General features: G+C 31.7%; 3 protein-coding genes across 3 annotated transcripts; all 3 read left to right on the forward strand.

Moving 5' to 3' along the window:
* Positions 1 to 334: 334 nt before the first annotated feature.
* LOC110997224 (androgen-dependent TFPI-regulating protein) lies at positions 335 to 3,435 on the forward strand. The gene is made up of 5 exons (XM_022265275.2): positions 335 to 461; positions 1,006 to 1,174; positions 1,463 to 1,603; positions 2,156 to 2,376; positions 2,785 to 3,435. The coding sequence occupies exons 2-5, from the start codon at positions 1,010 to 1,012 to the stop codon at positions 2,963 to 2,965; spliced, it is 708 nt and encodes a 235-aa protein (XP_022120967.2). The 5' UTR covers positions 335 to 461; positions 1,006 to 1,009; the 3' UTR covers positions 2,966 to 3,435.
* A 1,237-nt stretch (positions 3,436 to 4,672) lies between these two features.
* On the forward strand, positions 4,673 to 10,306 carry LOC110997220 (all trans-polyprenyl-diphosphate synthase PDSS2-like). The gene is made up of 3 exons (XM_022265270.2): positions 4,673 to 5,196; positions 8,484 to 8,688; positions 8,968 to 10,306. The coding sequence occupies exons 1-3, from the start codon at positions 4,954 to 4,956 to the stop codon at positions 9,717 to 9,719; spliced, it is 1,200 nt and encodes a 399-aa protein (XP_022120962.1). The 5' UTR covers positions 4,673 to 4,953; the 3' UTR covers positions 9,720 to 10,306.
* A 374-nt stretch (positions 10,307 to 10,680) lies between these two features.
* Positions 10,681 to 12,571, forward strand: LOC110997229 (zinc finger protein 557). Its single transcript, XM_022265280.2, has one exon. The coding sequence runs from the start codon at positions 10,828 to 10,830 to the stop codon at positions 12,397 to 12,399; it is 1,572 nt and encodes a 523-aa protein (XP_022120972.1). The 5' UTR covers positions 10,681 to 10,827; the 3' UTR covers positions 12,400 to 12,571.
* Positions 12,572 to 14,534: the final 1,963 nt, after the last annotated feature.

The raw sequence follows: 14,534 nt of genomic DNA on the forward strand, positions 1-14,534 counted from the left end.
AACAAGCTTAAAATCAGTAAAATTTTTAAAACAGAATTATAAATAATATTAAAAAGTTCCCCATCATTCCCGTGTATGGATTTTTTTTAATTTAATGTCAAAGGTAAACAAAATGAGTATTTCTATATATCGTAAAAGTAGGTACCTTATGCAACAACTTTTCACCACTGGAATATTATAACATACTTTAATATAATAATAATATAAATAATAACTAAATCAGGGTTAAATTATTTATTTACTATGACACCCAATCTATGACAAATAAAATAGAGTTACGAATGCACAACTTAAATACAGAAATAATAAATAGTAGAACATTGTTAAACGTACTTATCGCATGTCGTGTGTTGTTATTAATTTTTATCAAAATTAATTATTGTAGTTAGCGGTCACTTTGATATACCGGATTTGTTTTGTTTAAGTGATAAACGACTCTTAAAAATTTCGTGATTTTATGTGTAAGTTTTTTTTTTAAATTCCAGTTCTGATTGTTCAATATAAAGTGGATTATTATTATTAGGGTCTGTTTTACAATGTATGGATAAGTTCCAAATAAGCTATTTATTACTTATTGGTAGGACAAACAGTATTTTTGCGTCAGGTAGCGCTATTTGTCATGAAATGCGAAGTATCATATTCGGAAATTTTATCTTTCGAATAACTTATGTGTTGCATAGCTATTTGGTACTTTATCCATACAATTGTGACACAGGTCCTTAATCTCAAAAGCATTCAAATGCCAAGTTTCATGTGGAACCTGGAAAGCTGGAAATCCAAGGGTTTCCCTGCAACAACCCGCTTTTGTCTCACATAATTGCCTGTAATGTGTTAAGTTTATGTTATCAACGTTTGTCATTGAACGATGTATTATTCAATATTGGAGTTAGATTATTATCATATTTGGAGGGATTTACGACGTAAATGGTTATTATTAATAAAGAGGCCATGGTTGGATCGGTCTGGAAATGTTTATTGGTGTAATAAGTCAATTTAATATTTCAGAGTCATGGAATACAGAAAACATAGAATATTCGGATATACTTTAGCAATATTGATACATATCGCTAATTTAGTATATATGGGAATATATGTAGCCCCAAGAGTCTACGGAAATCCAAAACTTATGCAATTTAATAATTTACAACCGAGATTCTTTACGATTTGGACCTTGGTAAGCTTAATTGTTTGATAATTATGTGATTGACAATTGCTTGATGATTGGCAATTCACAGATACTAACAAATGAATCTAGAGATGAAACAGATAACCCTGTTGTTTATTAACTATTACTAATAATAATTAGTTTGTTGTTGTAAAAAAGATTCAGAGATTGTGTGTATGTGATACCACCAGATATACAAACAATCCCCGCGCGAATAAAAATGTTTTTAGGCTCTCTTCAAATCGGGTCGGAAACACTGCGATATGCCTATTTAAATATACATTAAATTGTTTTCAGATTTTGCAATTGATATACTCAGCTGTAAGTTTAATATGTGAAATCAAAATGAAAAATGCAACGAATTGGAAAAACATGACTCGATATGTAAATGGATTAAGAAACGTTATGTTTTCCAGTATTCTGTGGCCATCTTGTTGGGTAAATATATTATTACTTTTGAAAGGCAAATAAATAATTTTTAAGCACAAATCTGTTTAAAGTATGAAACGGAGAGATGTTGTGCCGGATAGCCGAATATCCGGCCGAACATCGTCGAATGTTGCCTTGTTACGCGAGTGCGTCACTAAGCAGTCGGGTGGACTAGGTTTTCGCGCCCTTTCGTTTATTTTTCATTGGGTAATATCACCCCTGAAGAAACTCCATGGTACAAATGACTCAATATTTTGTGTCACCCTCTTGTTCTATTTTTAATTACTAGCACTTAATTTTTTCATGCCTCTGGAAGTAATAGCAAATACGATCAGAAGAGGTTATGAAAAAAAGTTTTGTTGTTGTTTGAGATTGTGTTAATTTTTTAGTGTTTTTTTCTATAAACTTTCTATGAAGTACAAGTGCATTTATCCTCATTTAGTAGTTATTTTATCTCCGGTACTCATTTCTTATCCGGTATTCGGTCGGATTTAAATATACCGGATAGTTGCCGTATCATTTAAAACTTTCTAAAATTGAAATTCTATATTTTGTTTTCAGGTTGTTGCGATTGTATTTTGGTCGCTCTATTTATATGATATAGACCTAATATTCCCTGAACACACAGCTGAATTACTTCACCCGATATCTAACCACATAATGCATACACTAATAGTTCCTATATCTGTATGGGAAGTAATATACAGACCGAGAAATCAGCCCAGATCACATAGGAAATATGTTTATCATCTATTATTTTATTTCGCTGTTTATTTTAGTGTGTAAGTACTTTTTCTTTTATTATTTAGCAGTATATGGAGCTCAATACACATAAAAAAGTACAATATTATACATCAATTAAAAACTTATTATTGTGTCTTAAAAATCAATCACGCTGTTTTGCATGCAATTCTTCGCCGTCATAACGCCAGGCGCAATAGTTTAGGAACTGCATCTTCATTTTCAAATCGTCTGCAATTTTAATATTTGTAACGTTAGTCGTTTATTATCTATGGAAATTGACTGCCTAACGAGTTATTTCATGTGTTTAAGTCCTTACTTAACTGCATAGGTTACCTACATAGAGGCATTTCGTAGATTACTCTGATTATCCATACATAGAAGACAGCTTTATTGTCACATACAATAAATCCGTGTTCCTTGCCCTAAAATTATTTATTTCTTTTCAGATTGATCTACACATACATAGAAAGAGGTCTATGGATTTATCCAGTTTTTGCAAAATTTTATGGAACTATCTTCTTCCCACTCATACACCTGGTAGTGACGGGTATAGCAATAGTCGCTTACGTCATACAATGGCCACTAGCGAAGTATGTTTGGCGCCAAAATATAAAAAAAGCCCTTTAGTATTTTTTAAATCAGAGTTAATTCTTATTTGATTCCTATACATTTAAATGTTACGTACAATTTATTATAATTTACGTAATTATTTTCGATTAGATTTTCTGATGATTTTCAAATTATTCTCATTATTATTTTATTTTGATTGATATTGCGCGAAATCAATTTTTTTATCTATATTTAATCGATGTATTTTTTTCTCTTCGTGCTTCTATGTTTGCCTACAACTGTTTGTAAGATTAAATCTTGTAGGTATTTTATTTTAAGTTGGCATACTTTTGTAAATAAATTTAATTTTCAACATAACTAATAAATATCTATAGTTTTTGTCAAGCAATTTTTAATAGTACTTAATAAGTAACTTTAACTTGGTCGTACTTGAATTCGTGTATGCGGTGATATTAGTTGTTTATACTACGTATTTGCTTGTTGTTCTCACGAGTATGTAAGTGCGTGCTCCTATTTCACCATGCCTCCTGCTGATATAGGACAAATCTTTGTTTTTCATTTTTTTATTCCTTATTACTCAATATGTCATATGGAACATGGTGTAGTGGTTGCAGCTCCTGACAAACATTGAGTAAAAAAAACTTGGCAATTAAAAAGAGTGGCGGAGAGTTTATTGCCAGTTATTCTCTTCCGTTCTACGCCCTTGATTTGAGAACTGGCAGTAAATGTAAAATTAGCTTCATTTAATATTGTATTGTCTTTTATTAACATAACTTTTACACATTTAAAGAAAAACACTTTGTTACGGATTATAGTTATGTATTATTGTATTTAAACTTATAATTATTTGGACATAATTTTAAATTTAAACCGCGCGAAACGTCGTCGTAAATTAAATACAATAATACATAACTATAATCCGTAAAAAAGTGTTTTTCTTCATTTAATATTTCTTTTTTTTTGACGTTCATAAGTGTACATTATGTTACCTATATGAATAAATCAATTTTGACTTTCACTAACTAACACATTTTTATGTTAGGTAAAGTTAATTAAGATCGTGTAGTCACAAATAAACTTTAAATAAATTTTTAAACTTGTAAGGAAGAGCTACGTTTACTGCTAGAAAGCATCCAATAAAACCAAAGAGAAATGATTATTCTTCGATAACTTTCGAAAAAACGATTAAACCATATACATTGACCTATCTAGCTGGTACTACACGGTTAATTACTTGTCACAAACCGGGTCTTCTTATATTGGCTATTAAAGCTAGACGCATATACTTTATTGTATTGGAAATTGTATCTTAATAATATAAACGTAGAACGTTTAATATCGCGTACTATTAAAATTGAATGCGTTTCTAGCTTACTTATCTAAGCGCATTTTATGGCTTTTATTACAATGTTCTAAGGTACTAAATGTGGAATCATACAATCAACATCACTTTGTTACTAAAATGGGTAATGGGTCCGATGCATTCCACTTTTCACGGTCAAGACCAATGTTGCTATGAAAAATAAATTCCCGGATATGTTGTAAATCTTGTGTATTGATTGTGTGTTACGCATTTTTTTTAGTTAATAAATTCGAGCAACGTATCATAGAGTAAATCCAAACTTATGTGAAGTATTTTTTATGGAAAGTAAAGATGCCTTGTATTAATTTACGCAATAACATAAAAAAAAATATTGAGTATGTTTTTAAAATATTAGTTTTATTTACCAGTATATGGTCTATAAATTATTTCTGATAGATAATCAATTCACAACATTTAGTATCTGACGAATATTCTATCAATACATAATATGTAAATATTATGAATGACACTTCAGTGTATTTATTTACAAATTAGAACCAAGACTATACAAGGGTAACATGAAAATCAATGTCGCAACAAAAGAGGTGTTAATTAAGGTAATTTTAATATAACAAAGGTAACACTGACGGATGCACCACTATACGCGTTGTCATAACAACAAGCGCACGCATAGATAATAGAATGTTTTAGAACGCGCCAATTTTAAAGTGTCAAATGAAAAATGGCTTTATCCTCTCGCATTTTAAGACGTGCTTCGTTATTTCTCTATCAAAAAAGATTAGAAACGACTGTTGCAAGTTTGACTAAAGATGAAATTTTAATTTTATTAAGACCACCGTTCAATAATTGGAGTAATGTTATTCGGGAAGCAGAGAAAGTTGTCGGCTATCCGACCTCTTTCATGAACTTAAGGTGTCTATTGAGCGATGAATTTGCTAATCTGGCGCTGTATTTACGTAAACTGGTAAGTTATTTTCATGTTTATTTGTATTTTTTATCACATCATAACAATATATTAAATTTACAAATCTAATAAAAAAATTGTTCTTGTTTACATGCCATCAATGTTTTTACTGTGCCCTTTTACTCAAAACCTTTTCTGTCCAAAATTAGAATGCCGAACGAACACTGTGCGGGCGTAATTCTAATACATACATGCAGAATCTGATATAATCAGTAAAAAATATAGATGATAAAGATATAACAATATAAGTATCTGATTCATTACTTTGTTCTGTATAGCCAAGTAACGCTGTTGATTTTTGTAAGTCGCGACGTTTTTTTTAACCGTAGGAGTTTTTACTGAGCATACAATATTTGTAGACGAAGAAGACGGGATTCGACCGAGTTTCTTAACCACTATTCCAAATACCTACTATACATTTTCGTCTATTGCTTAATTGACATATCATTTAAGTGTTAACATTCGTATAATCATAATAATATTGTTTTTTTTTTCTTTAAGTCTTTTAATAAGAACAATATAATTCTATATTCCTTGTTAATATTTATTTTGTTACTTTATTTTATTTATTACGCTCTATCCTCGTAGTATTCATTATTCTTGCCTGGAAGAGATCGCTTGTTAGCGGTAAGGCTTCTATCTAATCTAAATAGTCTATCTAATAAAAATATAAATCTAAATAATCTATCTAATCACTTAAATTTTTACTCTCAATGCAACGATGTCTTAATAAACACCATGCCAATGAATGCCACGAAAAGTTAGTCTTGACTTTCATAGTAAAGGGAAAATAGACTTTCTGTTGACAATACGATTAACAAGTATTTTACAAGTGTTTATATAGATTTGCGTTACGCTTACTCTTGTGTATTTACGATCAAACGGTAACGCTAATATGTATAATATACAAACTACAAACACCGTATCCATATCGAAAATGTCGAATACTTTTAATCCATAATAATAGGCACAATTTAAATATTTTTTCTGGGTTAACATATTTTGACTGTATCCATAAATTGTAATTTAGCCATATTAACAACTGTGACATAATATACAAAACTAATTGATGTATTAAAACGATCTTTCTTTAGCACGTTCTTCATTTCTAGTGTCTATGCGACAGTCTATTCTCTTCGGCAAGTCTCGTAATGCTGTAAGGATCTTAACCTGGTCGATTCAGCAACTACCGAACTAGCCACCACCAACTTCTGCAAGTTATGGTTATAAAATATTTATAAGAAAACAACAAGTCAAGCCGTTAATTTGTTAAAAATGGTAATTCAAAACGCAACTGACAGCAAAAGTTTTGAAAACACTGCAAAACGTCAAAATTCAAGTTGACAGTTCGACGTGTTTGCTTGTCAGTCTTTGCAGGCACGTCCTTAAAATACTTGATTAAAGTCTATTCTCATAAAAAAATATATATGTTACTTACGTGATTTTTATTTATTAATGTTGTTTATTAAATAAAAATATTTAAAAGTAAATTATATCATGCCACCGTCGCATCGCTGAAATGCATTAGAGTCTATAAAAAACTTCGCAGACGTGTTCAAAACGGGACCCATATCTCAAGAGGCAAGCCGTTGTAGACTCGATCTGAAATAAAACTGAATAATCTTGTATTAATCTACTTATAGATTGCCTGCTTAGCTTCTATTTTATAAATTATTAAATAATAATATAACAGTATGATTACAATTACAGTGCGATGTTGTGATTTTAGCCTTTGTCAAGTCTCAATAATTTACGATTTAAATATATAACCGTATTAATTTAATTAATTAAATCACTATCAAGTGGGAGGTGACAAATTCTGTAAGCACAATAAATTGATCTATCATTGAACTAAAATAAAAAAAAGGAAAATATGGAAAGTTAACTTTCACGATACAGTTATAACTGTTGTGCGTTTCGCTTCAACGATTATTTACAAAGGCGGCTTATAGACGAATGTAACACAGGTTTTAAATAAACTTTTATTAATCGAATATTATAGTTATTTATATTATAGATACGTATTCGAAGTCGTATTACATTGGTTTAATAATTTGGTTAACGACTGATTGAAAGCAAGAGATATTTTTTGTATTCCGATTCTTACGGAACTAAAGCAAACTTATTTTTTACTAAAATGCACGAAATACCAGTTAACTTGGAACGAATGACTCTACGAGTCTGTATTTATCTTTTATTTTATTTACAAAAGCTTTCCAAGTATGAAAATAAAATGCAACAGTTACTATGATAAGCACATATAACAAAGAGAGAAAAAAACATTGATGCATAAATTAATTTGTGTCTGCTCAATTCCAAATTGATTTATCAATGAGATTTGGCTAAAAGGCGTTTTTTAAATAGGATAAGTATCTAGCGGTTACACGAAATTTAAGTTTAGCTGAAAGCTTGTGTAAATTTGTCGAATTCGGTTTCAATAGCTCCCTCCATTTGCTACGCCAAAAACGCTGCATATATTCGTGACGGTTCATCCGTTTTTTACTCTCACTCGCCTCAAGAAGGTTCACTTCAAAAAATTTGGAGCTGTTTTATGGTGGAGCCGTGGTTCGGCCAATTTACACACAACCTGATTCATAAATATCTTCAACGCCAATGTTAAAACAATTAAATTTCCTATGACAAAATCGTGTTCTAGCCTGGTTTCATATGATGGTAACTAAAGAGGGCGGAGAGTTTCTTGCCAATTCTTCTCGCCTCTTCTTCGTGACTTGCGAACTGGTAGTAAATTAGAATCGAATTAACATCTATTCTGTTGATGCTCTTAAGTGTAATTGGTTTCCTATATGAATAAAGTTATTTTGAGCTTGAACTCTTTTATCGAGACGCCACACTTAATATTATTTAAATTACTCTTGCTATAAGAATACCACTTAGATTTTAATTTAAAAGTACTTAAAATAATTACGACTTATTAAGATTATAAACTGCTTATCAAAATCAATGAAAAATCAAGTACCTTATACACAGTGGTTCTTGGAACTGTAATGGTAAAAAATGGTTTTAGTATGGTTTCCATATTATGAACATAAAAATCATTAGTTACTCTCAGAAATTGAAAATAAAACAGTCAATATCGATTCTGATATAGTCCATTTCTATTTCGCTATCGGGTGTCACTATTACCTGGCGGTTATACTCCCGGTAAAATAAAAATTGTTTCGCATAGTTAAAGAAATATGATCATTTGAATTGAAAAAATATAAATACAGCAAATTCTAAAATGTGTCTTCCACAGAGCAATTGAACCAAAAAATCTATAATTCCAGGTTGGCAGTAACCATCTCGTAATGCAAACAGCTAAGAACGTCCTCTACGGCGACTCCAAGAACCTCCAACCTTGGGGCCTCATCATGCTGCTCCTTTCAAAATCCGTCAAAATAAGATCATCTCAAACGAAACTAATTGAAGATCAACAAAGACAATTAGCGGAACTAACTGAAATGATGAGGACGGGACATCTTATACATAGAGGTACTTAGCTGATTTTAGTGCCTTTGTATTGCCATATTAAATTATACCTATAGCTTTAGATTACTTTTATCTTAGTCTTGAAATGAATTTTCATTAATTGACAAAAAATACGAAAGAAATGTACGGTCTATAATTCCTACCGTATTTAATCAATATTATAAATAAACATACATATGTAATGTGGTTTATAGAATAAATACAATTAAATATGGTAAAGGTGGCTTTTGATGCTTTTTGATAAATTTAAATATACATTAATTAAATTTCCAATTTTCACAGGTATCGTCAACGTCCCATTTGCGAAACGCTCAAAGAACACAGAATCAGCCATATTCGGGAATAAAATCGCTATCCTACTTGGTGACTATCTATTAGTCACAGCAAATGCAATGCTGGCTGGCCTGAAGAACGCTGATGTTCTGTACATCGTATCCACCGCCTTACGCGATCTGTCTGAATCAGAATTCTTTGGTGAACGGGACGAACAGAATATGCCCTTACCAGGAAAACCCAAGAAAAATACAGATGACGATATAACCTTTGACACCACGTCTATAACAGCTGATGACGTGTTAGGGAAACCGCGAAAGGAATGGACTGCCAGAACAGTTTACAACGGAGTCAGTTTGTTAGGCCGCGGTTGTCAATCAGCGATGATGCTCGGCAAGCAAAATCGTGATGTTCAGAACAGTGCCTATCATTTCGGATGCCACGTTGGTTTAGCATGGCAAGCAGCTATGGAACTGCAAGCCTTAAACGCCGACAATAAAGACCGGTTTTGTCTAGCAAGTGCCCCGGTGCTATTCGCGTTGGAAGAAAACCCTGAACTATACAAAATCATCGATCAAGCCAAGAACGATGTAAAAGATGTGGATTATGAAGATCTGAAGTTTAATATATTGAAAACTGATGCTGTTGATAAAACCAAAACGCTGTACGAGGACCACGCAAAAAAGGCGACTGGATATATTGAAAGTATCGCTAGAAATGACACTGTTGAAATGATCAAAAAGTTGATTAATACCTTCTAAATGACATGAAATGACAAAACGATGTCTATGACTGTAATTTACTAAATTTCGTTTATCACCATTTATTTGTAAATTGCATTGGCCGGATCCGTTCCCTTACCTACTCTTGATCTTAGCTTAAATTTTACTTTAGTGATATATTTAAATGATAACAATATCAACTTAAGGGGCGGGGCTCCTTCCTTGCATAATCCATAAAATCATAGCTTGTAAAGCAAGCTCACGCTTGTGACATCCGAGTTTCTATATAAAACCTCCTGGGGAAAGTAATTTTCTTTAGAATTCAAAGTATTCCACTAGTACACGTATTTCGTGATATTAATATAACTACATATTGCTATCATAAATATATTATTTCGTACTAAAGATGACTGAGACTATTATTAACTTTAGAATAATATAATTGAATTAAAAAATATAATTTTGGTAGTTGTTTTCTTCGAAATATAACATTGCTACGATTCTGAGACATTTTTTATTCTCATTTGCCATAACGCAAAATTTTGCACCGCATGACGTTGCTTTCTATTAGCGCGCCATCTATATTGTGTCTCCTAAGGGGTAAGCAAGGATTACACTCAACAACTTTAAAGATATAATTTATTGAACTATTTTAATGATAAAAATATAAAATAAGAAATGGTTTTTTTTTCTTTTGGCTCTAACACTGTTTGTGCAAGAAATAGTTAAAGCCTTTGTTTTTATCAGCATACTTTTGACAATCATTAACTTGAAGTAAGCTGTCAATTTCAAATATTAAATTTGATTTCACAAAAGTGTTACCATTTGTTGAATATGTAGCCAAATAAGAGGTATTTAAAATGGTATCTAAATAAGATATTATATCAAATAAATTAAAATTTAGTAATTTTAACAGTTTTTAAAAAGCTCAATTGTATGACTGATTTTGTATTTTCTAATACAAATACATTTTTTTGAAGAGTTAATATGGTGTTGTGTGAAAGGTTTGCGATTAAGAATTGATATTTTTACATGGTCACCCAAATATTAGGGGAAACTTGAAAGGAGGTCCTTTTAATATTGGTGTTATTTGTTTAAAAAACACAGAATTAATCGTAAAATGACCTTACAAAATTAAATTAATGAAATGAGTGAGGAAGAAGATTATTATTGCCGGCTTTGTGCTGAGCCCACTCCAAAAGCCCAGTTAATATCGCCTGATGAAGATGTTGCAATTAGTTCAAAGGTGGCCACTAAATTACTCTGGATAAACATTGATATATCTTCATCCAGCACCCTTCCAAATACAATATGCTTCTCTTGCTTCGATCTGTTGGAAAGGACATGGTCGTTTCTACATAATGCTCGTTCTGCTCAGGAAAAACTGCACAGTATTTTTCAGTCACAACAAGACACAAACAAACATGAATCTAACTTAAAAAACGTGGAAAACATTTGTAACACCATTGGTAAACCAGTTGATCAGAGTTGGGAGAAGTTCCAAGAACTTAAAACAGAAATAAAAGTTGAACGCGAAGAATTCACTGAATATGTTAAATCCGAAGATGACAGTGATCCAGATTTTACAATAGTTCGTGACTTTAGTATTCATAGTGGGAATACCTCAGACAGTGACGTGCCATTACTTGCATCTAGAAGGAAAAAACAAAAGCGTACCTGTAAGAAAGATTTTAATAGCTCTATAAAGAAAGAGTTGCCCATAGATCCCCTACCTGACACAATTACTTGGGATAAGCAAATGTGTAGATGTGCAAAATGTGATGCTCAGTGTGAGAATATAGCCTCACTTCAACTACACTCTCAACAAATACATAATCGCTGCTGTGTTTTCAAATGCCTTGACTGTAATAAAATTGTTCATTCATTTAAGACCTTTATAAAACATGTACGAACACATAAAGAGTTCCTTAGATATTGTTGTGAGTTTTGTAACAACTTGTTTACTTTAACATCTGATTTAAAAATACACAGAACTAAAGTGCATGCTGGTATATTTGTCAAAAAATGCAGAAATTGTGGTTCAGAGTTTGATACTCCAGAACAATTACAAGAACACAAGGTACTGTACAACCAGCGTCATAAAAGACTGCCATCTACTCAAGGAGAGGCTGTGTTTGATCTCAAGTGTAAAGATTGTAATAAGGAATTCAAGTCACGGAGCAATTTGCAACAACATCGTCAAGTACACAAAGAACGTACCAGGGATTTCTCATGTCATGTTTGTGGTAAAATGTTTTTCACTAAAGGAACACTAGGCACTCATATGACGACACATGAAGATACAAAACCTTACAAATGTCCTTACTGTCCACTAGCATTCAAAGCAAGAGGAAACCTCACGTCTCACATAAGCTGTCATTCTGGAGTGAAACCGTTTGTGTGTGAACAATGTGGTAAAAGTTTCAGAGTTAAGAGGCACCTAAAGTCTCACTCAATTATTCATACAGATCTTATGCCTTATGTATGTGAATATTGTGATAAAACATTCCGGTTTAAAACACGACTTAACCTGCATATACGACAACACACAGGAGCTAAGCCATATAAGTGTTTGTACTGTCAGCGAGATTTCACAAATGGATCTAACTTCAAAAAACATATGAAGAGAAGACATGGTATTGACACATCCAAAAAAGCATATCAAAATATGGAAATGGATGATGCACAGCTTAACAGTGAGAATGAGAAAGTACTGTAGGGTAAATAATATTATTTTATTACATTGAAAATGAAATTATGTAGAAGTTTTGCATTATTTCTGTGTATTGATGTTATAAATATTAACTGCTGGGTTACAGTTGCCAGTATCAGGAGTCAGGACCATATCATATTGATAGAAAATCTGTTTTGAGAATGAATTGTACTATGCACAAATATTTTACTTTGCTTATCATAATTCTTTTTTTGAAAAATATCAATGTATAAACAAAAAAAATCACACCCACCTTTTTATTTTAAATTTTAAACTTTTGTTAGAAGACAAGATCAACAAAAGTGTATTACTATTGTGATAAATGTATAAGCTGATGTAATAATACTTTAATGTAGCAAAAATGTACATTTTATAAGTAAATAAAATTAAAAATAGTAAATATTTTTAAACCAAAGCACTTTTATTTAGTCAAACTATACATAAAAGGGGTTCTATTTGTGAATAAGAGTAATAAACGTTATGTCCTTTATTTCTAACAAAATTCATGAAAATCAGTGGAATTCATGATTTGAATCACATTTTACACTTATATATGGGTCCTTAAGGAAAAGGGCGTACCAATTCTTAAAAGGCCGGTAACGCGAGTCCGTTTAAGAATTGGCCCGCTAACCGGTTAGGTTAGTCCACTAGTGCCGCCCATGGACACTCAATGACAGAGGGCGGCATTGAGAGTGTCCATGGGCGGCGGTATCACTTAACATCAGGTGAGCATCCTGCCCGTTTGCCCCCTGTTCTATAAAAAAAGCAGTTTGTATGAAACCTTAAACAATAGCTATTCAGAGCGTGACTTCTTAAATTTCCCTTTGTCACTTGAAAGTACTGCTAATTATTGTTATTTATTTTTATTGTTATTGTTTCGATTATGTACATCACCCGTATAAACAGCTTTTTACAACGAAGGCTGCATAATATCCACGAAATTTCGCACTGTATTCATAATACTGGTAGTAGCTTTAAAGTCTACAAAATGCGACTCATAATATAAATAATAATAGAATCAAGAAGAAAAAAGTCCTGTAACAACGTTGTGTCCTAAAAACCATGCAATTGATTTCGACTTGTTAATCTCTTTGTAATCGTCCTCATGTATGGAGATATTTATTTACAGTTAGCTTCGTTATATATAGATATAAAATCTAAATATCTCATTCCAAATATCTAAATCTATCTATTAAAGTAACCTACCGTCAAAATCAGTGATTCCCAGCCTTGTTCGTGCCATGCCCTCTTTGCCTATCTTAAACTCCCGAAATCTAACATATTTTGTAATACCTATTTAAAAAATCTAAATGTTCAATTCAGAAACTCGAATTATGGTTTTTAAATTACTAACTAGGAAATTGTAAACAAAACAAGTAAAAAAGTATATTTAAGTTTAAAAACATACTTAATAAAAACTGTTGCATTGCAAATAGTTTTAGCGTGGGGCATGGACCCCACATTTGGAATCACTGGCCTTAACCTTCGTATCGATTTCGATATGCTATAGATACGTAAATTAATGATTGTCGATAGAAATTATTAACGTTTAATATATATATATATTAAACTATATATATAAACTGTATATACTCATCAAAAGTATACAATCAATTTCATTGAAATTTACGTAAATTTGAAAGATAATCTTACCGCACTTTCGCATTTACATGTATGAATTATTATCTATAGCTGCATAACAATCTATGATATTATGGCATGCGATCATTTGTCTTAAAAGATGGGTGTAGTATACGTGATATTTAGATGTAAAGATCTGTCTGAGGATAAACGCCTGAAGCGAAAGTGTCAGACATGTTTTATTTCATCGGATTCCCACGGAAACGAGATGATTTCGGTTAAAAGAAGTTGATCAATGAAAAATATTCTCTATACATTTAGCTGGCACATTCCTGCACCTACGTGCACATATAGTTTCCCTCGGGTATATTACACCCTTATTACTCCATTGCATTGTCCAACGGGTGGCCTTTTCGCTAGTTAAAGATGTCTCCAGGCAAGGGATATACTAACGAAAATATGGAGTTATTTCATTGATGGATTGTATAAAGCAATTTTCGTCTTTTCTGTTATTGTTGTTTGGGAAAAATGCTTCTATTCTTAAAAATTTGAAAAGATAT

This window comes from Pieris rapae, chromosome 15 (genome assembly GCF_905147795.1).
Source record: "Pieris rapae chromosome 15, ilPieRapa1.1, whole genome shotgun sequence".
Taxonomy (NCBI): Eukaryota; Metazoa; Arthropoda; class Insecta; order Lepidoptera; family Pieridae; genus Pieris; species Pieris rapae.